The sequence below is a fragment of the Pyrgilauda ruficollis genome, unplaced genomic scaffold, assembly GCF_017590135.1.
Source record: "Pyrgilauda ruficollis isolate IOZ18807 unplaced genomic scaffold, ASM1759013v1 scaffold40, whole genome shotgun sequence".
Lineage (NCBI taxonomy): Eukaryota > Metazoa > Chordata > Aves > Passeriformes > Passeridae > Pyrgilauda > Pyrgilauda ruficollis.
The window spans coordinates 9,449,244-9,474,578 of record NW_024525490.1 but is presented as its reverse complement, the minus strand read 5'-3'; the positions used below and the strand labels follow the sequence as shown (position 1 = coordinate 9,474,578).

The 25,335-nt window shown below is 39.0% G+C and overlaps 1 protein-coding gene across 1 annotated transcript in view; it reads left to right on the top strand.

Moving 5' to 3' along the window:
* COL9A1 (collagen type IX alpha 1 chain) overlaps window positions 1–25,335 on the top strand; it is a 60,067-nt gene that overhangs the window by 4,799 nt on the left and 29,933 nt on the right. Inside the window, exons 5-19 of the mRNA XM_041477473.1 lie at window positions 3,741–4,137; window positions 9,072–9,149; window positions 9,779–9,799; window positions 10,807–10,881; window positions 11,436–11,471; window positions 11,581–11,643; window positions 13,623–13,676; window positions 14,207–14,242; window positions 19,121–19,144; window positions 19,276–19,329; window positions 20,063–20,116; window positions 21,736–21,768; window positions 21,863–21,919; window positions 22,637–22,690; window positions 23,898–23,951. Of these exons, the coding sequence (XP_041333407.1) occupies window positions 3,741–4,137; window positions 9,072–9,149; window positions 9,779–9,799; window positions 10,807–10,881; window positions 11,436–11,471; window positions 11,581–11,643; window positions 13,623–13,676; window positions 14,207–14,242; window positions 19,121–19,144; window positions 19,276–19,329; window positions 20,063–20,116; window positions 21,736–21,768; window positions 21,863–21,919; window positions 22,637–22,690; window positions 23,898–23,951 (1,090 nt within the window). The remainder of the gene's footprint in view (window positions 1–3,740; window positions 4,138–9,071; window positions 9,150–9,778; window positions 9,800–10,806; window positions 10,882–11,435; window positions 11,472–11,580; window positions 11,644–13,622; window positions 13,677–14,206; window positions 14,243–19,120; window positions 19,145–19,275; window positions 19,330–20,062; window positions 20,117–21,735; window positions 21,769–21,862; window positions 21,920–22,636; window positions 22,691–23,897; window positions 23,952–25,335) is intronic.

Here is a 25,335-nt window from a genome sequence, read left to right as displayed (position 1 = left end):
CCCTGGGCATATGGTACTGCATCATCATGAGAATGGCCACAGCAATTTCCACAGCCACCTCCAGGGGGTTGTGCTAACGTTTCTAAAATCTTTATTTAGCAAGGACTAAGTTAAGTCAGTGAGCAATGGAGTTCACCTAAGAAATTAACTAAAAAACCCCAAATTTAATAAAATAAATAGTTACTCTGTAGAACTTAAATAGGTATATAGTTGAGCTTCTAACATAGTCTTCTGCTCTTGGTGAGTCCTGGGGTCAGGGGGATGGCTTTCCTCACCATAGTCAGATGTCTTACCTTTGTTGCATTGAAGCCTGAGTAGAACTTAGCTTTGAAATCTCAAAGAAATCTTCCAGGTAAGTATTCAAAAAACAAGATTAGTGAAAGACTTAGGCATTTATGAAAAAGATTAAAATAAATAGTAGTGTTTCAGGAGTCCCCCTAGATGAAATACAAATGTTTCAAACTTTCCACCTTCCAATACTCTTAAAATTTAGGCAAATATTCGAATATATTCTGATAAAGAAAATTTGACCTAACCTTGTATTCTTAAAACAACTGAAGCAGTTAATAATAGTACGAGAATACAAGGAAAGCGGACTGGAATGCTTTCTTACAAACTGAAGAAAAAAACTAAATTAAATTAAAAGATCTGATGGCTCATATCCTGAACAATTTTAAGTGGACAGGAAATAGGTTAGGAATAAATCTGGATTTTGTCCTTTAAATATGTTTCCATATAAATTCTTTCTTTGCTCATTTACCTGAATCTAAATTTTAAATTTATTGGTTCTCTTCCATAAATCAGTGGAATTGGAAACAACTATGTTAAAAATAATTTCCAGAAAGAATTTGAGTGCTTGTACAGCTATCAGCTGTTCAATAAAGTTACAGCATCCATCACTCTTCAGCTCTTGATGCTCTTACAGCATCCATGCACTCTTGGCAGTAAGATAGAGGAATATCTTCTCTACAATTGTTTATTTAAATATCATGCTAAATTTGCCATGGTTTCAAAACATTTAGCATTTTAATTTGCTGACTTTGGAAGGGTTTTGCCTATATAAGGATTACAGGCTTCAGAAAGAGATGTGTTCTGAAATACAATGAAACCACTAAAGGATCATTACTGTTGGAGTAGCTGAGATGAGCATATGTCTCTGCTTTGCTTGCAGAATTATAGGTATAAATCTTACACAGTAACAGTCCCCTGCAGAGCGCCTTTCTGGTGATGGGTCATGCTTCATTGTGTTCAGTCATGTTACTGATACTGAGTCTTTAGTCTAAAGGCAGCAGTTCTTCTGACTGGTTATTAGTATTTTTTAAAAGTGGGAATACTTTTCCATGTTTGTGCACTGAATTTTTATCTTTAGTGTTTAATATATGTTTCTTATAATCTGATTTTCTCTTACCAATGTCAGAAGCTCTTACATTATTTCTCTTTACATATCTTCTGAAAAAGTGAACATATTTCTTTCCTATTTTAATGCCTGAAAAAAGGAGAACCCATGTAATGTCTTGAAAAATACTAAGTCTATAGCTAAATATGGTGCAAAGAATTAATTTTCCAATCTGATATAAGTAATCTTCTAATAAAAAAATATATTCACGTACTAGGGTTTTTTTGTTTCTTTAGTTGTTTTGTTTTTTGGCAGTATAGTTGTGTCAACTGAGGTCAGATGAGAATGTGTGTGATAGTTTAACGAGCATTGCCATGACAACAAAACTTAGCAGTGCAGAGAAATGCTGAAAACCTCTACACAGAGGATCTGGGATTAGTACTGCTTCTTTTAGGCTTAGTGTTTCAGATACCCTGGAGTCGATGAACTTAACAGAGACAGCTGAATGTCACAAGGAGGCTATTTAAAGATTACCTAATAATACCACCTTCAGTGTGGTAGTAGAAAAACCAGCTCTTCTGCAAGAACAAATGAGATTCAGCAACTGAAGAGATAAATGACCCAGCTGAGCTAAAGTTTTAGCTGTAGAGGAGATTGGAATACTTTTTAAAGAGACATTATAGAGGAAGGCTCTCTTACACAAAGAGCCATAAAGGATGTGCTGAACTGGATCAGAAGCTCCATAAGAGTGAAGGTATGTCTGAATAGGGAGAAGAATTATCTTCCTGGAGCAGAAAAGAATACATATGCTTATTGTGTAGGCCAGAAACCTAACACAAGGAGGGTGGAGTATAGTAAACACTGCAAAGTGCTCAGAACCGAAGGCAAGCTACAATATCCACAAGGTGATATTTGCATCTGAGAGGGCAAGATAAAAACTGAAAATAAATGATGACAGAACACAACGAGTTAGATAAAATCCTATCAAACAAAACCAGATGGGGCAGGACTTCATCCTCAGTCAAGAGACACAATTCAGAGCAAAGCACAGACAGATTAAAGATACGGGCAAGGGGCCCCCTCTTCCAGCTTTGTATATCTCCATTTAAACTTTCCAGCTAAACATTCCCCTGCCTTATACCCCAGATCTCAGATGTGTGCAAAGGCTCCTGGGGAAAGGGAGAAACACCAGCAGTGTGGGTACTTTATTTGTAAGCCGAAGAAGCTGCTGCTGCTGCTGCTGCCAGGCTTTCTGTGTCCTCACTGAAATCTGCTGAGGCTGTGCCGCTGCCTGCTGGAGCACAGCTGCACTACATCTTGGAACACTACAAACTAGGGAGATGGCTTCTGGAAGCACTCTTTCTAAATCAAGCATACAGAATAAGAGCTGGCAATTTTTCTGCTTTTTTCCCCCCTGCCATAGCCTAGATCCTGAGATACACTAATGCTATATAAATAGGTGCTGAGATAGGATTGATCTGCCTCTCAAAAATCACCTTTGTTCAAGATGTCTCCTTGTTTGAGACGTTATCCTAATGAAAGCTGGGACAAAATAGCTCTGCATACCTTCATGCTTGAGAAATTTATTTAAACTTATTCTTAAATGTGGGTAGATGGCAAATAATGTATTGATGTTGACTGGATATGACACTAGAGTTTTATGATCCATGGAATAAATACGGAAAGGCCTATTTCTTAAATATTGCACTGGATTCAGTGGTACATTTGAAATAAAAAATGACTTTACTGTTTTGCACAGTGACACAGCTAGTGCTACCTGTGTTTCCAAAGCTCACGTTATAGGAGTTGCTAAAATATGAAATATTTTATATGTGGCAAATCTGTTCCCTACTGCTTGTAGTCTTGTGTTGAATATCACAGGACACAATACATTTTGAGTGTGGGTTCTCACCCTGTACTTGTCAATGATTTCTGCTGCAGTGATAGCTTATACCTTAACAAAAAGGTATTGGCAGGCTGAACAAGTAAATGCCTTTGCAAAAGATATTCTTATGCCTTCAAAATCAAATCAGATCTGCACTTTCTCCCTGGTCATTGTAAAGTCATAAAATGTTGACTGACTTTGTAAGTCTAATAGTGGGAAACAGGATAACTGTAGAATATACTTTCTATGTCTGAAGAGGAGCTAGTTGTTGCTCCATCCATTATTCTCAGAAAGGGTTATCATAAAAAATGTAAAACATTGGAAGAACCCACGCTCCTGAACCAGATCTTTTGCCATTAGTAACACCTTGTTCTGGGGCTCAGCATGCAGAAGTGCACTGACACAAGAATGGTTGAGATATGGTTCCACTGAGTAATGGTTTCTCATTACTCTCTGGTGATATGTGGAGCTTTTCAGAGCAAATACAGAACAAATGTACTGTATTTTAATCCTACACAGTGCCATATATTCCAACGGCTTGCCTGATGAATATTCCTTTCTAACCACTTTTCGGATGACTGGGGCCACACTTCAGAAATACTGGACTATTTGGCAGATTCAGGATTCTTCGGGAAAAGAACAAGTTGGAGTGCATCTCAATGGTCAAATGAAAAGTGTTGAGTTTTCTTATAAAGGAGCAGATGGAAGACACCAAACAGCATCATTTTTACATTTGCCTTTCTTGTTTGACTCCCAATGGCACAAGCTTATGATAATTGTGGAAGCAAACAGTGTCACACTTTTTATAGACTGTATTAAAATAGAATCCTTAAACATAAAACCAAAAGGGAAAATCAACACTGATGGCTTTGCTGTGCTTGGAAAACTTAAAAATAATCCTCAAATTTCAGTTCCGGTAAGTTTCAAAATATTTTATTTCTTCAAAAAGTGTTTTACATTAAATATGTTGGTTTTTTTTCTGGAATGCATGTTTAAATTATTTCTGAAAGCAGAAAAGAACTCCTTGGCAGGTAAGTACCAGCTGGTTTTTTTTAAAATTTTGCACTTATACCTTGTAAGTTAAGAGATGACCCAGGTTATGTCTAAATTTCAATAATGAAAATTCCTAGACATCTCTGTATTGTTACAACTTTGAAGTAAAAAAGTGAAGTGATACATTATTTTAAACTATATCTCACACTGCAAAAAACCATGAACACAGGTTAACCAGTGTTGTGTAAATCTGAAAGGGAAAACACTGCAACAAAAGAAACATCTCATGTTTCATCGCCTCTGTATGTTTAGTTGCTGTATTGCACTGGATTGAAATCAGTTTTACATGAGAATGCCAGCAGAAGGCTGCCCCATGTGTCTGAAGGGATCTATCTAACATACTGTTATGGATGTGGATGAGGAAATTTCAACAGCTGAAAAGTTATACTAATTCTGTTGAAAACAAGTGTTAGTCTTTGAAAATATAATAAAAAATAATCAGCTGGAGCTGATAATGTGGAAATTAGCATATTAGAAATTAGCATGTGTATCTTAGCTTTGCTAACTGCTCTAACCAATACTGATGGATGAACGGATAGGTGGAATGATGAAAACATTACACATTACATATATTCTATGCATGTTAGTAGCATGAAAAAATTCTATGCCAATATTGCTTTCTTCTTTGGAAAGGTAGATTAAATGCAGAGAAATCTATTGATATTAGTGCAATAGTTTTACAGCACCTGGTATACGGTGCTAGAGCAAACTGTGCCCTCAAGTTAGACACAAAGTCATCCCTTTAAAATGAGGAGGGTTCCTTTGCCTCTTGAAGTAGTGATTCCAAATGGCAGCTGACAAATGAGGAGAGAGATGTGGTATCAAGGTCACCTTGGCCTTCTGTTGGTACTCTGACTGACCTTTAGCTAGGATTAAAGAAGCAAGGAAAAGCAAAAGAGAAATCTTACTAGAATCTTATCCTTTTTCCTCTCCAGCCTGTGTTTTGCAGAGGCTTTCTCTTTTCAGCAAGATATACACATGAGCAGCATTAATCACCCAGGGCTCTTCAGGCTTTTGGTGGGGAAAACTGAGTGGCATTAAGTTTTGCCTTGCCTGTGTTTAAGACTGTACATCTTTAGGCATCAGTGTGAAGCTATGGTAATTATAGGACAACCTCCTTTAGGGATGAAAGAATAAAATGGAAATAAATAATTTTTATAATTCACCATTTATAATGCAAAATATTTATTTATAACTTTGGCATGTTTCTGGGAAGATTTGATCATATGAAGTACATTTTATGAAATAAAGTAAAATCTTTGCAAGAGTTAGGCTTTGAAATAAGAGTATGATGTATACATCTTGACAAAAAGAGTAATGAAGCACTAGAAAAAAATTATCAGGGAAGACAGAAAGTAAGCATGACACCATATTCTAAAACTGAGCTTGGTTGTCTAAAATTACACTTTATTTTAGACAGAACTGACTTAGGACTTACTCGATTGAATTGCATGGCCTGTGCTGGAAGGCCCAAAAAGTAGTGGTTCAACCTGACATTACAATAATTTATATTTAGGAACCTCATATCCTCTGAAATGATCATAAAGGAATTACACAGTCAGATGGACTAGTAATTTTAAAATGTCTATTTATATTGCAGAAATTTCTGTTTTAGCCTGTGTACTTTATTTCTCTTTAACTTGACTAAATAAATCTATATTTGGGACTATTCTAGTCTTTAATTTGCTTGACTGTAAGTTTAAATATCTCAACAGTCTTGGTTGATTAATATGCCCTAGGCACAGCTTTTAATTTACTCCCAGGCATTGTTAAAGTATATTACTTCCAGTGGTAGAATTTTAAAAGGACATAAATTATGTGTTTCCTATTCTTTTTTGCAGCATTCTGGTGAGGGCCCTATTTATCTTGCAGAATAGGTCAACTTCTCAGAGGTGCACTGTAACACATATAATTTTAAAAGGGATTCTTTATTGCTTGTTATTACTATGAGTGCCTAGGAGAATAATAGATACAGTTGCATTAGAAACTGCATCTTGCCTTTCAGCCTTTACAAAGACTTATTCCAGGACTTCTGGAATGCTTTATGGAGAACAAAATTTTACACAGATTCACAGCTGCATTTTATCTTTTTTTTTTAAGGTAAAATATCTAAAAGTTTTACATTTTTCTCTAAAAGTAATTAATATAATCCACTATAAACTCTAAGCAATATCAGATTTAGCATAATTTCAAAACTGAAAAGGAATTTACTTTCTAAATTACATGTCTGTGATAGGAAGGTAAGGGAATTTATTTCTTACTGCTCAAATTAGAAGCAGTAAGATTATATAATTGCCTTAATTGCTGTGATTTCCGAGGCATTACCATGTTTTTTTCATTACCATTTTTTCATTACCATAATAGATACTAAAAACTTCGCTAGTAGTGACTCTTGGTCATTATTTAATTGACATTTCATGCTGCTAACTAGCTCAGGGAAGCTACATGGCTTGTAACATCTAAGAGGAAGCTGCTTGTCAATATTTGTTTAACAGGGATTAATTTACACCATAGAACAGATTGTGTCTGTGTACTGTAAAAAGTCACATCTTGTTTTTTTTTCACCCTGTGAAATCTCACATTCAGAAGGCTGAACCCCAGCTATGGGAAGCCAAATAACACCGGAATTAGCTGTAATGTTCAAAGGTTTTTAAAAAAGGTGCAAGGAGAAAGAAGCTCTAAAAACCTATTTCAGAGATGTTGAAAAATGGAAAAATCATGTTTAAAACAGCTCTGGAATGAGATGCATTCAAATATATGTAGTTTATTCTTAGTCACTTAACAAATGTACAAACAGTTGACAGCAGACCTCTCTTAGAAGAAACACAGAGGTCCTTGACAAGGTATTGTAGAAAATCTCCACATGAAAAATTGCTTGGCTGAGTTGTACTTCCCCAGGAGGGGTGACTTCCCCTGGATCATCACCAAGCCAGAAATAGCCCCTATGGTACTGCTAAATGCATCCCTGTGACTGATTTTATAATGAAAATACTACCCTACATATTTAGGTCTCATTTGCATTTTACCTAACCTTCACCTCTCTTAACTAAAACACTAATAAGACAACTGGATTATGTGTTTGACATTGAGATGTGCCAAAATGGTGGGCATTTGCAGGAATTTCTGTAGACCTGAAGATGACAAAACAGTGAGCAGTCAGACACAGTTAATTATATCTGTGCTGACTAAGAAATAAAGATGAAACAGAAATCCTGTAGGAATCCTGCCAAATGCGTGTCAGGAATACAGACCTATGAGTCTTAAACATTCTTCGTAGTTTAACTCCAGATAGCAACTAAGCCCCACATGGCCACTTGCCTACTCAACTCCACGGTGGGATGAGAATTGTAAGTAAAAGTAAGGAAAATTGTGGATTGGGATAAATACCACTTTAATAGGTAAAGCTCAAGCCATGAACACAGGCAAAACAAAACAAGGAATTAATTCGCCACTTTCCAATGGCAGGCAGTTGTTCAGCCATCTCTGGGAAAGCAGGGCTCCACCACATGTAACAGTGACTTGGGAATACAAAGAGCATCACTTCAAACTCCCCCTGCTCTTTCCTTCTTCTCCCAGCTTTATATTCTGAGCCTGACGTCGTATGGTCTGGGATATCCCTTTAGTCAGTGGGATCAGCTATCCTGGCTGTGTCCCCTCCCAAGTCCTTGTGCACCCCCAGCCTCTTTGCTGATGGGTTGGGGTCAGGGGCAGAAAAGGCTTTGACTCCATCCAAGCACTGTTCAGCAATAACAAAATCATCCCTGTGCTATCAACTCTGCTCCCAATACAAATCCAAAACACAGCTCCATCCCAGCTGCTTTGAAGAAAATAAACTCTACCTCAGGCAAAACCACCTTTGGGTTTAAAAGGTTACATTTTAATATCTTTGCTTTATGATTATCCCTAAATTATCTGAGGTTCATTTCTGAAAACTTTATGACTGTACTTTATCCTTAATAACACTGTATATTGATATCAGTAGAATACCTACATGAGATGTCTTCAAAATAATGGCATCCTTTAAATCATCTTAACTTAATCAACAAGATCATTGTGAAATACTGGCACGGGAAAAGATACCTTGACAGCAAGGCTAGAATATATTTGCCCTTCTCTCACCTCTCCTAAATCAATGGGAAGCCAGTCACATCTTTTACTACCTTGCCACCAGAAGAGTTTTATTTTTAACTTTTAAAAAAGTTAGAGAGGTTTCCTATCAGCTTCTGTTTTATATAGCCTCACGGCACCCAGAGTTAGCTTTCTTCTTTTCGTAGCTGGTACAGAGCTGTTTTGGATTTAGTGTGAGGATACTGTTGGGCTGCTGCTATTGTATGGCTGCCTTGTAGAATTAAATTAGTATTCATTCTTTTGTATGTATATTATGGCACTCAACTGGCTATTATTATGATGGTTTGAAAATGAGAAGTGGATAAAGGAGGGAAAGAATTGGCTCACAGATGGTGGTGTCAGTTAACAGGTAAAAGAAACAAGGGTACTCCTTCTGTTGTGCTCTCAGCACTCTGGAAACTGTGATGACTGCAAACAAACAGAACAGTAGAGATGTGATAAAGAGGATTTCAGGAGTGGCAGCACCTCGGCCAGTTTATGACCCCTCTTTAAAAGACCTCCACAGTCAGGAGTAGGGGAATGCAGGGGAAAGCCCTGCTCCATCTGTAGCTATTGACATTAAATACCTAGCGTTTAATCCTCTGCCTAGTGCGCCAGTATTCCACCTCTTACAGGCTCGACCAGCGTGATCCCTGACCCGAATTAACATGATCTTTTCTCCTTTGCCAGTTCGAGATCCAGTGGATGGTGATCCACTGCGACCCCCTGCGACCCCAGCGCGAAGGCTGCGGCGAGCTGCCGGCTCGGGTGAGAGACGACTTGTCCTGTCCTGTCCTGTCCTGTCCTGCCTTGCCGGCCGCTGCAGCCCACGGGAGTTTCATTATCTCTCCCCGCTCCTGGCCACAGATGCTCTTTTTTACCATACCTGCCCGGTATTCGGTGCTTTTAGAAACGCAACCCCCCAGAGCAGCCTTTTAACCCTTGCGTGGCTTGCTGTCTGCCTCTCGGCTGGCGGGCTGCCGGCTGCCCTGCGGGCGCTGTGCCCGCCGCGGAGGGGCCGTGGCTGCGGCCCCCGGCACCGCCGCCGCGCCGGGAGCCTGGCGGGGGAGGCCTCGGGCGCGGCGGGGTCGGTGTCCGACCCGGCAGCAGCAGGGCGAAGGGTTAAGGCGCAGCTGGGGCTCCGTCCTCGCCTGCCCGGCCGCCAGCCCTCCTCCAATCCCCGCGACCCTGCCCAGGGCCGGGCCGCAGCCGGGAGGGGCTCCGGCCGCGCTCACCTTCCGCCCGCCCCGGCAGCCGCCGGCTGCTCCCTCCATCCATGGCCCGGTGCCTCCTGCCCCTGGGGCTGCTCCTGCAGGCGCTTTGCCTCGGCCTGGCTCAAGTAAGTTTGTTCTGACTTTGGTTCTGCTTTGTTGTTTTTTATTTTTTCTCCCTCGCAGGTAACCCAGACGGGAATCGAGGTAAGTGCGAGGGAGCGGACGGAGCTCGGTGTGTCGGTGCAGAGGGAGGGACCGAATGCTGCTCTGCCTTGCCTGGCGCTGTCCCCCGGAGGGTGTTTGTCCCGTGTCCCCCCGGCAGCTGCGGGCGATACAGCAGAGGCGAGCTGAGCGCGGGGCAGTGGCCAGCGCAGCGCGGGTGACTCCGCCGGGGCTGGAGCTCCGCACGCAACTACGCTGGACGGAATATTTCTGGGAACTCCGGTGTGCGGAGGAAATGTGTCCAGAGCAGCAGACCAAGGGACCAGGCTCAGGGCCCGGAGCAGCCTCCTGCTCACAGAGCCCCGTTGTGGGGCCGCGGGCAGAGCTCGCTCCAAGGAGAACAGAGCCCCTCATTATAGGCACGGAGACCTGGGACTGCCTTTCCCTGAGTTTCCACAGGCTGGCGGCGCCTGCTGCCTCCCCCCGGGAGCCCGGCGCTTTGAGAAAGTGCCTCTGAGGATGTTAGTGTAATCCCGAGGAACCAGGAAACTGCCGAGCCTGTCAGTGAAGCAGGGGTGTTTTAAATTTTCGTTGCTAGTATGAGTTCTTAGAAAAACTGTCTCTTTTGTGTTGAAAGACAGAGTAATTAGTGCAGTGAATTTCGGTGTTCGATCCACAAAGATCGAACTGATTTATTTCTAAGACTTATTTCTGCCACCCTGTCATTGTCATGGAGCATTCCGATCCTGCTGGGTGAGGAGTGGAGCCCACCTGGCCCTGGCAGCATTGTGGGCACAGGAGAGTGGCTGGGCCCAGGGAGGGGAGTTTAACACCTGCCCCATTCCTTTGGTGAGGGCAGTGTTGCCAGTTCTCATGGCGACAGTCAAAATAGGATAGAGGGCCTGTGTTGTACATGGGGTGAGGATGCAGGTCCTTGTCACAGCTGTGATCTCCTGACTAACCCATAGCTTCTAACTGTGCTGGTCCCCCCAGAACAGCTCCATGGCTTGCCAGACTCTAATTGCTTCTTTTTTTTTACTCCTTGTCAGAGAGGCCCCCCTGGTCCACCAGGCCCCCCAGGTCCACCAGGGCCACCAGGAGTTCCCGGTATTGATGGCATTGATGTAAGTGTTTCCCATGCCCTGCCTAGGAAATAGGAAATGCTCTGAGCTGTATCTGTGTTGTCTGTCAGCCTTTGATCTTCAGGACTTTGAATTTGGCTGCAGATACATGAAAGAATTGATGGATCTCATGCTCTGTAGTGAGAGGAGGAAGCAGATTTTCAGATTATCTTTGGCATAGAAAACTCAGGATTATTTATTTTGTGTAATCAGCATCATATGCTGTGATTATCTGCCATTAATGGGGTGTAAGGGTTTTGTAAATCTAATCTCAAAAGGGATTACATAGTGATGCCCACTCATACTAAATTATGATAAGGATTTGTGGCATTATTCCTGATAGGAGCTACTACATGTGTTCCCTTGATTCCTGTCAGAAGTTTCTGTGGTGACTTCTGTTTGTCTGTAATAGAAATGATGTGGATTTAATATTTATTTTCTACAATAAGAGTCAGTTCAGGATTATTTCTGGTAATCTGTAAATCAGTGATTTTCATGAAAGACTGTAAAAGGTTATTGCAGTCCTGACTCATACCTTCCTTTTCATATCTTGGTAGGGGGAGAGAGGCCCGAAGGGCCCTCCTGGTTCACCGGTAAGTGATTGCAGCTACTTTTCATTTGCTTCTGCTAGAGAAGAGATTTTGAGTTTTGTTTATGCTTCTCTCTGTGAAACATGCTTAACTGTCCATTTAAATCCTGAAGGGTCCAGATGGGGATGCAGGCAAACCAGGATCCCCTGGGTTGCCTGGAGAGCCGGGAGCTGATGTGAGTACACTTGATTTTCTAGAATTTCCATGTTTGTTTGTTTCCTTCAAGAATAAGTAAATAAATAAAGCACGGGGGCTGTCAGTGCTGCCATTTGGCCCTAGAGAGGGCACTGGGCAGCGGTCTCAGGGACAGCTCCTGCTGTGGCCTCTGGATGTATTTGTTTGTTTGTTTCCTTCAAGAATAAATAAATAAATAAAGCATGGGGGCTGTCAGTGCTGCCACCTGGCCCTGGAGAGGGCACTGGGCAGTGGTCTCAGGGACAGCTCCTGCTGTGGCCTCTGGAAGCCACCTCTGGTCAAAGGATGAGGAAGATCTGCTGATGCATCTTCCCATCCTGTGAAAAATAATAGAGAAGACTGAAGTTTCATCATTGAGTGTTGATGGCCTGTTAAGTCATACCTCCTGAATAAATTTGTGGCTATAAAAATGTCTTCAAACATTTTTGGGAACTTCATATTTCTCTCTTTTGAGAGCACTGTTAAAAAGCACTTCTTGTTATGAAGCAAGATTGTTGCATTAGTACTTAGATGTTATGCCAGGGGGTAGGCAAGCTTATGTTTAATTTACAAAAGCTTTTAAAACTTTAAAAATTTAAAATATCATAAATAAAGATTATATACCATAAACCAGTGTGTTAGAGGGTATTGCAAATTGTATAAATCAAAAAGCCTAGTATCTATTTAAGGTTGCAATGCTGTTAGAGGTTAATATTTAATTTGCTTTTGGGAAGAGATTTAGTAGACATGGAGCTAGAATTTAATTAAACTGTACAAATTCCATATCTGGAAGAGGAAATGGGCTTTGTGAGTGACATCTCATACCAATTCACATCTTCCTAAAAAAATACAGGTCCACTACCCATTTGTAAACGTCAAAACCCTACAAGCGGATCTTTAAAAGTCATTGCCTCTTACAGTTTTCACTTAAGGCATGGTTTTATTTTCCTTGCCAAAATTAACGGGAACACAATCATATGAAACAGAACACACTAAACTCAGCTCAGGTTTTGGTATCTGTTCACACTTGTATATTCCCTCATATTATTGGATGAGTGAAAATGTAATACTAGAGTACAGTCTTTTGAAAGATTGAACCTTTAAAAGGAGACCTTACTGTACTTCCACTGTCTATTCAACCTTTAATTGGTATTTTAGATTTATAATACCTTCTGTGTTTAATTGGTGAGGCAGTTCTGACTTTTTAACTCTCATTTTATTTCAAAAATTATTTCAGTGTCAGGTTTAATAGACTGTAAAAAGGTACTGTACCGTAATTGCTTGTAATGATCATGTAAGCTTTCAAAATCAAATAGTCGGAAAAATTGTGTGAACACTGAATTGCTGGAAGTGCACCAAAACAAGTGGAAGTGTACAAAAAAAAAATAAAAGTAATAGATAAATGTATAAGAAAAGCTCTTCTGGATATCTGGAAATTTCTAAGCCATATAAGCTGACTGTAAAATTGGAAGCAGCAGGAAAAAGAATAATTCCAAATGAATTCCTGTTTGTAATATGGTTAGGTTTTGATTTTAGCCAGATAGATAAGTTAAAAGGGTAAGTTTAAATCCAGCCTGGCAGCTTTCTGGGGTTTTGTTTTGTGTTGATGTTGTTAATGAAATTTTTGTTTGAAATGAACAACACTGACAGTTTTTGTTTTTAACCTTAGCCATGAAATAAATTCATCAATCTCCCATTAAGAGGAAATAAGATCATATGAGATCACATGATTTTATTTAATTATGATTTAACTGAGTAATTCTTGAAGATACATATCAGAGGCATGTTTGTCACTAGAAGCTAGAACTTTAAACTTATACAGTTGTATCTGTACATGTAAATAAATATTTGGATTGCAAGGCTCCTGCAGTTACTAATTTCATTTAATGGTCTCATTTTTCTATGTTGCATAATGTTTTTTGTTGTGATTAAGAAAAACACATAACCTTTGCATTAACATTGTATAACTTACTTCCAAAGGGATTCACAGGACCTGATGGCTCTCGTGGAGCCCCAGGACCAAAAGGACAGAAGGTAGGAACAAAATTATGCATGAAATGATGGGTTTTTTTAAAGCAGCATTTTTGTTTGTCTCTATGTGACTGATAAGATGCTCTAGCCTTTATTATAATCCTAACATACCTATAGAATACACATGTAGTGGGCCCTTTTCACACAGCACAAAGAAGGTTCCATTCCCACAGCCAGCAGTAAGGAGTGGTGGCTGGCACTGCGTTGTTGACATTAAGGTTGAGCATCTTCAGTAAAGCTGAGGCCCTTTGCATCTTGTATTACAGTTGTGCCATTGTAATATGCAGTGGGAACCAGCACAGTGACTTCATAATCAGTTAAACAAATGAAATAGGAGTCAGAGTAAAAAGCATGCTTGAGTTTTTGGGGGGTGAGGGAATAAAAGGCCAGAGAATGTATCTTTTTAATACTGAGAAAGTCTTTCCTTTCTATCAAGTCTTACTGAAACGAAGAGGTGAGAGAATATCTTCTGTGTATTGTTTACAAAACTTGATGCTAAAGCCTCTTAAAAACTCATTTTTGATTTTTTACAGGGGGAGCCAGGACTGCCAGGTGCTCGTGGACTTCCAGTAAGTAATGCATTTAGTATACAAAGAGGATTTTTGCATCTTAAGTATTGTTATGAAGGCTTCTTACCATTAAATGTAGTGAAGAAAAGGCCAAAATTATTTCTGAGGTTTGAAAGAACTCATAAGTTACAAAAGTAGTACTTTAAGGAACAGTTTTGTCTTTATATCTATGTGTGCAAATATTACCGAAGGGTTATGTTTGGTTTGTATGCTGAAAAATGAAAGGAGCATGTGTGATGGAATCCCAAGTTTTGGACTTATGCGATGCTTTTCCATCTCTGTGAAAATGCTGTGGAGATGAGAGAGCCCCTGTTTCATTTGCATATGGGAGTCTACAGCTATTCCTGTTTTCAACTCCTAGCCATGTGTTTAAATGGCATCACTGAAGTGTAAATTCTGTGAGACTCCTTGTGCCGTTTTGCAGTTCTGTATGAAAACAGGCCAAAATATGAGAAAAGACATGCAAAGAGTACTGTTCCAGTTAGCATCCAGATGGATCTAACATCCATTTTTAGGGGCTGAAAATAATTGTAAATTTTAGTAGTTTTGCTGTTAGAAGAAGTGGTTCGCATGTAGGAATTTAGTTTAGGAAAAAACCTCAAGGAAGATGAGTAATGGAATAAGATGACTAGAATATATTATAATTAAGACTGTATATAATTAAACTTTAATTAAAAATGAAATTCAACTTGGAGAAATTATTTAAATTAAATCAAAGAGGTATGGTATTCCAGTATAACACTCCTTGTGTATTGATATTTTTGACCTTTTTCTTTTAACTCTCATTAAATTTATATTTAACAATTATTTTGATAGTTGGCCAGAGAGAAAATAAAGTTATTCTTGAAGGTGTGACATTATAGACATGTTCAAACTCAAGATAAATCATTTTGTGGACACTTTAATTTTCATGGATGCTCATTCTTACCTGAAAATTTGGAAAATAGGTAATAGAATGGCTGGCTGGTCTGCAGGCTCAATATATGAGTTGAATTTAGTCACAGAAAATGGCAGAACTGAGGTGGGTCCTAGGTAAACTTTTTTGTTTTGGTGGTTTTTTGGGTTTTTTTGGGGTTTTGTTTTTTTTTTTGTTTTTTTTTTTTTTTTTTTTTTTTTTTTTTTTTTTTTTTGTTTTTTTTTTGTTTTGTTTTTGTTTTTTTTTTAAGGGGAAACGGCTTCAAATTGAAAGAGAGTAGGTTTAGATTAGATATTAGGAAGAAATTCTTTGCTGTGAGGGTGGTGGGGCACTGGAGCAGGTTGCTCAGAGAAGATTTGGATGCCCCATGCCAGGAAGTGTTTAATGCCAAGTTGTACGGGGCTTGGAGCACCCTGGTCTAATGGAAGGTGTCCCTACTGTGGCAATTTGAACTAGGTGATCTTTAATCTCCATTCTAAACCAAGCCATTCTGTGATTCTAGGATAAGAAAAATGGGGAAATAAAACTGATTTACTGAAATACTTGATTAAAGTACTGTGGCATTTTAGCCTGTCAGCCAAAAGAAAAACTGAGTTGGGAAAAATGCACATGATTTCAGCTCACCTTTTACAGAACAATGCAAGAATGATTAATTTAAGACCTTCCAGAAAAAGTGTGTGCATAAAACATGTATAAAGAGGGTTAATCTCAATTCAGAGGTAGAGACATTAATTTGGGAAAGCAGGAAACTGGACCAACTTGTCAAGGTGGAATGCTAATTCTTTTCAGAGTAGCAGGACTTTTGTCACCACATTTTGAGACTGTAAAAGCAATAAATCTGATAAGATTTTGGACCATTGTTCAAAGCTGAGTGATTTTGTTTGCCCTGAGACTTTCAATCCTAAGGTGATAACGCTTCAGTGAACCTCAGTAGGGATTGCCTTTGGAGTTGTTCTGCCTCTGCTTAATAAGCAACTGAAGTTTGTATTTTCAGGTGAATCCACAGGAATATTTATAATGAGGAAAGGAGAATTCCAATTTACTTAAAAGTAAAGAAAAGATGGATATACTTAGTCAACTCCTGTGATTACCTTCATACTCATTAAGATTTATCCTTGGACCTCACTTGTTAGGAAGAAGCCTAGTGATTGATTTTGTAGCTCCATGGTTGTTAACCCATACATGCTGAGTCCATGTAGAGAGATTAATGCTCAAAATAAATCTCCTGGGAAAGCCGGTATAAATGCCATTTTCCCTCTGATGAATGGCTGTATGCTACTGAAGAAGTTGTGCAGCTACTGGAAGATTCTCAAAATGGCCAGCACACGTCAGCTGACCTTTAGTGAGATTATACCTACTAACAAAATCCACAAAAACGAAAAACAAAACCAACAACAACAAACCCCACAACCCTGCTACCTAAACAAACAAAAGACCCCCTGTAGAACCCAAACAGAACCCACCTATTGTAAAAACAAAATAAACAAAAAACCCAAGTAGAAATGGTAGTGCTGGAGTGCAATTGTTCTAATTTTCAGATTCAGAGACTTTTGGAGAAGCTCTTACTACAAATGTGAAGTAATGGGGCTGTTTAACCTTTGCACTTCTTTGGCTTGATTCGTGAAACCTCATTTACCAGAAACATAGTGAACACAATTATGAACCTGCATACTGCCTACATGATTAATTGAGTGCTTAGGTGTAATTATGCACAGCTTTGAATACTGTCAGTGGCTTTTTGCAAGTGGAGTAGTCCCTGGATAGTTATCCAAAGACTTCATTTTTCACAAAACATCTTGCTTAAGTTGTTAAAATGCTCAGTGCAAACAGAAAATCAGAAGCCTTGGGTACAACGCTAATTAGTTTTAAATTATTATCACTGTTTTTCATGCTCCTCTAGTGATATTTATCAGCTAACTTAGGACTTCTGGGTATCTTCAAGAATGAATATTAAGGACATAAAGTTTTATATATATAATTTGCTTCTCTGCTTCTGTCACCTTTTATTCCCCAGAAGGTACCCTGGCAATCTTCAGTTATCCCCTTTTTTTATATTTTTTCCTGCTTCATAATTTTGTTTTAATTTATTCTCTTTGTCTCATCTCTTTGGCGGATAATCTTTTAAATGACAGGGTTCCAAAGTTCTTAGAATTCCTGTGATTAATTCAAGTAATTTAAATAGTCTGATGTCTCTGACCTGTCCTGGTAGATGGACCTGGGGCTGCTACATTAAGTACATGCATTGCACTCTTCAGTCCATTCTCTCTTTTAGCTCCCTCCAACTTTTCTATGAGCTGATATTTGATGTGGCATATGGGGAGGACCATGTGTCTTTAGTGACAGAGAATTTGAAAATGTTTTAAGGTCTACTAAAACACAGTGTCCAGCACAGGGTACACTTGCAAACACTGGGCTCTTTGAGGTGGCTGGCAGGGGTACTGACCAGATTACAGGGTAGGTGCCCCTGCGGCAGGGGATTGCAGGCTCTGGGTTGCTGGCCAAGCCTGTGCACTCCATGTGCTCCATGGGTCAGATGAGCATGTCCACAGCACACAGCAAGCGCCTGGGCATGCCAGGCTGCAGTCCCAGGCTGTGTGGAGAGGCTTTCCCTCTAGGGAAAAGACAGAGGAAGGAACATGGGCAGCTGGTTGGGATAGGAGCTGCTGAACTGCTCTGTTTGTGTCCTTACTGATTGCTCTGGAGCTGCTCTCAGCTTTGCAGCTTGGTCTGCTTGTGGGGAGTTCATGGCCAGAAGGGTGGAGTAGCTCTAGGAGTCTCTGCTCTTTGCAGCCTTAATTAGGGAGGTGAGGAGATGCAGTGGAGTGGTCAGAGGAGGGTACAGCCTTCTGGGCCCCTGTGTGCGCTGGTCACAGTAGCTGTAGCTGCTTCTTTTGGTATCATTGACCTTTCCTGCCTCTGTTAGGGGGTGTGTTAGGAGAGGGTACTCCAATGAGACCTGCAAGCAGGTCTCCTTCTTTCAGAGGCAGGGGATATTATAATATTGAATATGTGATGCAGTGAAAATTTGATTTCTACAGTCAAATATAGATATGTATAATATGATGAATTGTAGCAAGGAAGTGTGAAGCAATAGCAAGCTTGCTTTACACTGTGTATTAAATGGTTAAAATGGAATGGTTCTGATGGGTGCTTGAAATTTTCCCTATGTTATACTGACTTTTCTGAATAGGCTTACAAATGCAACCCTGGATTGATATTCTGTGGCTTTTTTACTCACATTCAGCCCAGGTGCCTTATTATGTCAAATCTCCTGAATATTTAAGTATATTTGGGATTTTGCATTTTAATGTTCCATGTATATCACCAACACTATTCTCCATAAAATTTTCCATTTGCTTTAGTAATGCATGACCGAGGGATGTTTTCTTAGAGGGAGTATATCATCCAAATAGGCAGAAACACATTTGTATCTTGGGCACTTCTCGTTAAAATGATTCAGAACAACACTGACAGAAAATATAAACAGGAGAAGTTTAGTGTTCTTTCTCATTACCAAAACCCATAAGTTTAATGGATTTAGGCCTCAGGGAAGCACTGTGGGGAAAAAAGTTCACTTTTATAATAAATTTAAATGTACCTTTAGAAGGAAATTATTATAGCATAGATATGTTTATCATGGTACTTGATAATTAGCTAAACACAAAGCCTTTAATGTCTTCATTCCCTTGTGGGAGTGTATATGTTTATAAATATGTCTAATGATACTGCAAGGCAAGTTAATCAGTAATTTAATATTCTCTACTGATACTGATTACCTAATAATAAAATTGATTTTTAACAGTAGTTAAGCAAGTTTCCAAAACAATTTTGCAGAAACTAATGAGGGCTTTTTTACGCCTTTTTTTTTTTTCTGAAATACTCTATTTACAGCTTTAAAAAACAGCTTTACTAGGTTTGCAGCCCTCCCCATATTTCTAATCTCTTTTTTTCTTATTTCACAGGGCAAGGGCCTTCTTGGGCCACCTGTAAGTATAATCTTTACAATTCATAAATATACTGGTTTGTTGTTTGTGAGAATTACATGTTCTCAGTCCTTGGATGTTTGTTACATAGGTATTATATTGTATAAAAATACTGTTTACCTTGGTTGTTGCAGGGTCCAGCTGGTGCAGCAGGACTTCCTGGGGAAGTAGGTCGTGCTGGTCCACCTGTAAGTACTACTGTGTTTGCTGAAAATGCAGGTTTATTCAATTGCTAGAAGGTACTTAAAGAAAAAATGGGCCATCTAAATACCTTCTAAATAAATGTGGGCTATCACATTGGGCCATCTGAATACCATTTGGGCTAACATTTTCAAACACAGCATTTTTCTTTTGCAGTGATCACTGGTAGAAGAGGGATTATGTTTGAAGCTCATCAGAAATAAGAGCAATGAGTAGCACAAAGTCAGGGCCACCTGTCAGATTAGAATTAAATGTTTCAGAGTGTCCAATACTCTACTTCTCTTATTCAAGGAAAGTTGAAATCAAAAAGCAGACCTGGCAGAAATACAGGAAATGTAAACCTTAACTACTTAACACTCTGATTTTCATTTGCATATCAGTGAACATGGCAATTCAGTGTTCTGTTCTCTCACTTTAAGTGTGGCTCCATCTATTGACCTTACTGCTGAACTGTGCACTCTTTCACCATGCTTCTGTTTTGACAACACACTTTACTGAAATGGAAGCTGAAACCAATTGGTGCTTTTCTACTGGAAATCTGAAATAGCATTAAATTTTGTTTAATAAAACCTACTTTTAAATGCAAATCTAATCTGTCTGCAAGTCTAATCTGTCCTTCGGTAGCTACATAATTTCTCACTGTTGTTGTGTGCTCTGATTTTGTGACTGCTGTTTGTTATTATTACTTTCAATCAACTAAATTATTTTACCCATTTTAAGGGAGATCCAGGAAAAAGAGGGCCACCAGGGCTACCAGGACCTCCGGGTCCTCCAGTAAGTGAATATGTTTAATATGTGCTTACATCTGAATTTTTGTTGTTGCTGCTTGAACAAAACTTCTCCCTAAGTTCTACAGCTGAATACTGATTTTAGGATATCAGAGAGATTTTGATCTTCCAGTTAGAAAGCAAGTTTCCACTCTTTATTGTTATAAAAAGGCAGTTTGAAATGCAAATTTTGTAACTTCTCTCATGATGCCTTCCTATTTCTGTAAACTGCAAATACACAGGTTTAAATTCCCCTGTGAATCATAATACTGTAAATGTAGTCTTTGTTGGGCCTCACTGGTATTACCTCAGCAGAGGCAAGCTTTTCTCTGTTAGGAGAAGAAAAAAAAAATATTTGGCTTGTGAGACAGAAATATACACTTCCAGGTGGGTTGAGTTCTAATGTATTTCTTGCAATCAGATCTGCTACTTGCAAGGAATAAAAGAAAGCTTTACAGTGGTGCTTTGCCTCTCCAGGGAAACAGCTATCTTTTTTCAGCCTTTTGGGAGGAGGGATGCGTGTTATGCCTTTATCTTGTGGCAATTTACCTGCCCAGAGAAATAAAATGGAGAGTTTGGCAGACACATCTCAGTCTGGGGGCTGGGAAATGCAAACCACTGGGAAAGGTGTTGTACTGATGTCTTTTTAAAAGCTGTACTATTCCTCTGCTGGGAACCTCCTCCCCCCACTCTTTAGGGACAGACCCTAAATACACGTGCTTTATTTATGCCATGTTTCTTGTTTTCATGACAAGCTGCCAGAGAATTGGCAGTGGCATTTTAAAAAACGTGAATGGTAAATTGGAGAAGAGTAGTTTGGAAACAAGTGGAAATGAGTTCTCAACAGTGGCATATAGCACTTCTATTCCTTAAAGTTGTGTCTGTTTTAGGTTTCTGGAGTGCCACAGTCCCACTCCAGTCGACAACATTATGGACCCAAATGGCTTGGCTTTTAAAAAAATCCTTGTGCTTATAAAACCATTCTTTCAGGAGCTCATTCCTGTGCTTTTCTCTGAAACAGTGTGTTCCCTCCCACAGAGCTTCAGAGAATCCAGCTGCTGCTGTGAAATAATCTTTCTCCCTGTTGTGCCTCATAAACCTCCTGTTAGCTTCCATCAAGTATTTGATTTAATATGAGAAAAGGCCTTCCCCCCACTGAGTCCATCTCATTGTACACTGATGTCTAGTTTATTGCAACTGTCATCTACCAATACTTTTGGGAAGATTGTTTTGCCTGTAAAAATAATTTTCTCTGTAAAGACCTGAATCTTTTGGTAAATGGCACTAAGTTATTCTTGTTATAGAAATTGCCTTGGTTTCTGTAGGAAACTAATGGGGTTTGGACATGTTTGTTCTATATTTAACAGAAAGTATATTTGAGGTAGTTTAAAAAGCAAGAGAAATATTTTGGGATTTTTTGAAAAGTTGTTCTAAGATAAAGGATGGGACCTGCAGTCCTGTAATAAAATCCTACAGTTAAGGTGCTTTTCATGTGAGAGATCCTTTGATTGATTGTATTTCTGATTCCAGGTTTAGACAGTAGTTTTGTCTGATCACTGTGTTGCCTAATGAGTCATGTCTGGTTATTTCTGTATTACTGACTTTGATGAATTTAATTTAATTTAGGGAACGATTGGCCTGCAAGATGGCGACCTGTTGGTAAGATTATTGTCCATGTTTTTATTTCTTTTTAAGTAATCTCAGGCAATCTTATTCAGCCTATGTGGTAATAACTATGTGAATGCTTTTCCAGTGTCCCAGTGCTTGTCCTCCTGGCCGCCCAGGACATGCTGGCTTAATGGGTATGAAGGTAAGAGAACTTGTTTGTTCCAGCGTTTCTTCCAGAGGCGCCGTCTCAAGGCACTAGGGAAGGGTAATTGCTGACTTGAAAAAGGACATTTCCCTGTTAATTTCAAAAAAGATTGCATCACTGTGGTTGATTATGGTTATTCAACTCTTGACTGCCAAAATAACCTCTTGTTGTTGAAATCTCTTGCTACTTCTCTAACCTTCAGTGTAAAATTTATGTGTGGTCCTGAGAGGATTAGAGTATGTGAAGGATTGCTTCATTCACTTCCTGGATAATTTGTGGTCTGACTCCAGAAACTCTAAATATTTCCCCAGATCCTTAATCTTTCTGACTTCTTTTTCTCTTCCTGGGAGACCTGTAACATACTGAATTGAAATTAACGTGTTTTGAGTCTCATTTTAGCTAAGATTTTTAAAAATATATTCTTTACTGGGGTCCAGAAATACTGTTGGCCTCAGGACATTTTTATGGGATAACGTAAGAAGAAATACTAACCTGCCTAGAAATGCAGCCTTGTTAGATCCAGAAGCAGATATTTTGAGCATGCTACTTAATATGTAGTGTTTCCTAGACAGGTGAGGAAGGAGTACTGAATGGAGTTTGAGAGGGAACAGCAAGACAGCTCTCAGCAGTCTCTGTCTGTTTTGGAAAACTGTATTTTAATTTTGAATAGTCTCTATTTATTAATTTGTTTTGTTTTTTTTGTGTTTATTTTAGGGGCAAAAAGGTTCAAAAGGAGAGTCTGGTGAACCAGGAAAACAAGGTTATAAGGTAAAATAAAAAAAAAAAAAAAGGAAAAAACTGCTGTTTTTAGCAAACTAATAGTAGTTTAGCCTCATCTTCAAAAACAGTATTATATTCTAAGTATTAATTGTTTTAACAGAATGCATGAAGTGATACTACATATCATGGTGCTCTAGAGTAACCAAAGGCACTTCTCTATTCTTTAGTCACCTGTACTATGTATTTATTACAATGCACAAGTCATACTCCTCTTGCTTTTGATTTTGATTGTTCAATTTAATTATTATAGAACTTATGGGGAAAATTGAAGCTAAGTTTATTAATTGAAAAACTTTTAAACATTTGAATGCAGGATAATTCCCTTAATTTACCAAGTAAGCTGCAGCACAGATGAATACTTAAATGAAGAATGAGAGGAAAAAATACATTTGAGAAGGAAAGGACATAGTGTAAGTTCATAAAGAGAGGGCAAATCTGATTCATCTTGAAAACTGAAATGTTAACTCTGTCAAGGTGTTTAATTTGAATTAACCTTTTTGTATAACCTCTTTAATATTGAAATATTTACAAGAAATTTTCAGATTTGCACTGTTGTGGTCCATGCTTCAACGTTGCAGGGAAAACCATTAGAGAAAACTTTTTGCACTTTTAGTCAGGAAGAGCAAGAACTCAGAGAATAATGTAATATTAAGAGGTTGGATTAGACCTTGAAGATCATCTAGTCCCAACCCCTCTGCAGGAACACCTCCCACTAGACCAGGTTTCTCAAGGCCTTACCCAGCCTGGCTTTGAACACTGCCAAGGTTGGGACATCCACAACCTCCCCTGGGCAACTTGTTCCAGTGTCTCACTACCCTCACAGTAAAGAATTTCTTCCTACTATGTAACCTAAATTTCCCCTCTTGAACTTTGTACCCCTTACTCCTTGTCCTGTTACTACAGTTCCTGATGAAATCCTGAAGATATTAATGTCAAGAAAAAATGGAATGACAGATTAAGGGTAAAATATCATTATTCTTTATACTGAGGTTTCTTTAAAATTACCATTTTGACTAATAATTAAATGAAATGTGAGCCTGAATGAGTATCTGTCTGAGGAAGTGGTGTGACTTCATTTGGATTTCTTTCAGGACATGGTGACAGAAAACATTAAGTAGGAAAGGCACCTCATACAATGACAGAGCAATATACATGGTGTGGATTGGCTACAGATGTATTCCTCTTGCTTTCCCAGGGTGAAGAAGGGGACCAAGGACCTAGTGGTGAAGTGGGAGCTCAAGGCCCTCCAGTAAAGTATTTCCTTTTAAAGTGTTACTCATTTTCTTCCTAATGACGTATCGTTTTTTCTTATTATTTTAAGAAAACAGATATTACAAAACCTCTATGCACCTTTCTCTTTATTCTGCCATCTTGCCTCTGAATCAAAGTAGAACTATTTAAGTCCCTTCAAAACCTACATTATTGCTTGGCACAAAGCTCCATATAGTTCTATGGAAAGGCTAACTTTAAAAACAATTTCACGTCCTAAATTTTGTGTTGTGCTTAGATTGTGGAAATAGTTGAATTTTTTTCCCTTCACCTTCGCTATCTTTTTCATAATTTTGATGATGCTGACTTCATTGTGTTCAAAACACAATCAGCTGTGAAATTCTTAGCTGAGATTTGAGGATGAAGTTGCAACCACTGAAGAATGAGGGTTTTTTCCCCTCAAGATTTTTGCCTTTTGGCTTGCACCAGAAGTATCCTTCAATCTTATCTAGTTATTTTCTTGTCCTGGATAACTGTGCTTCATTATGACACATACCTCTTCAGCTTGTCCCCTGTGAGGAGCTCTTATGGTTACCATGACTGAAAAGAACTAGGGAACAGAATAAAAGGGTCATTCTAAGGAGGAGAAACAGGCATGACACCTTTAATTTCTATGGTTTATTTTCTGATTGGGTCTCATGCTTTTTTCTTAAGTTTAAAAGTATTTATTTAGTGCCATTGGTGTCCAGATTTGATGCTACACAGGGGCTTACCTTAATGCATGTTATCTAAATGCTAAAGTACAGAATTCTCTATGAACATAAACATATGACAACATAAACCTCTGGATTATGACCAGAAAAAGGTAAAGAACAGACGAAATAAAGGAAAGGGTCAATTCCTTTGGATGCTTGATCCTGAGAAAGTATCCCTGAGGCCCTGGTGCAGACAAAGTAATTGTGTAAGAGGCAGCTTCAGCTGCTGTCTGAAAGGCCTGTGGGGACCAATTAATTTTACTCAGTTTGGTAAAGTTCTTCAATCACTGTGAAATAAGACAGTAGAATTAAAAAACCAATTAAAGATTTACTTTACTTTTTTTTTTTTGTGTGTGTTACTCATAACATTTCAATGTGTCACCATACAAACAAACTCTAAAATAATTTTTATCAAAAATTAGGATTCATAATATGCATTGATATCAGATAGACAACCCATGTGAAAAAGGACAAACAATTCTTTGGAGGCACAGATGGAGAGCCTGTAGACTCTGCTGTGTCTTCTTAGAGGCTCCTTACGTGAACGAATGAAAGAGCTTAAGCATCCAGTCTCCACCACAGCACCTGCAATCCAGCCAATGTATTCCACTGACAAGATCTACATAGGACAGCCATTCCTGGGAGAGGTGTTGCCTTTGATGGGAAGTA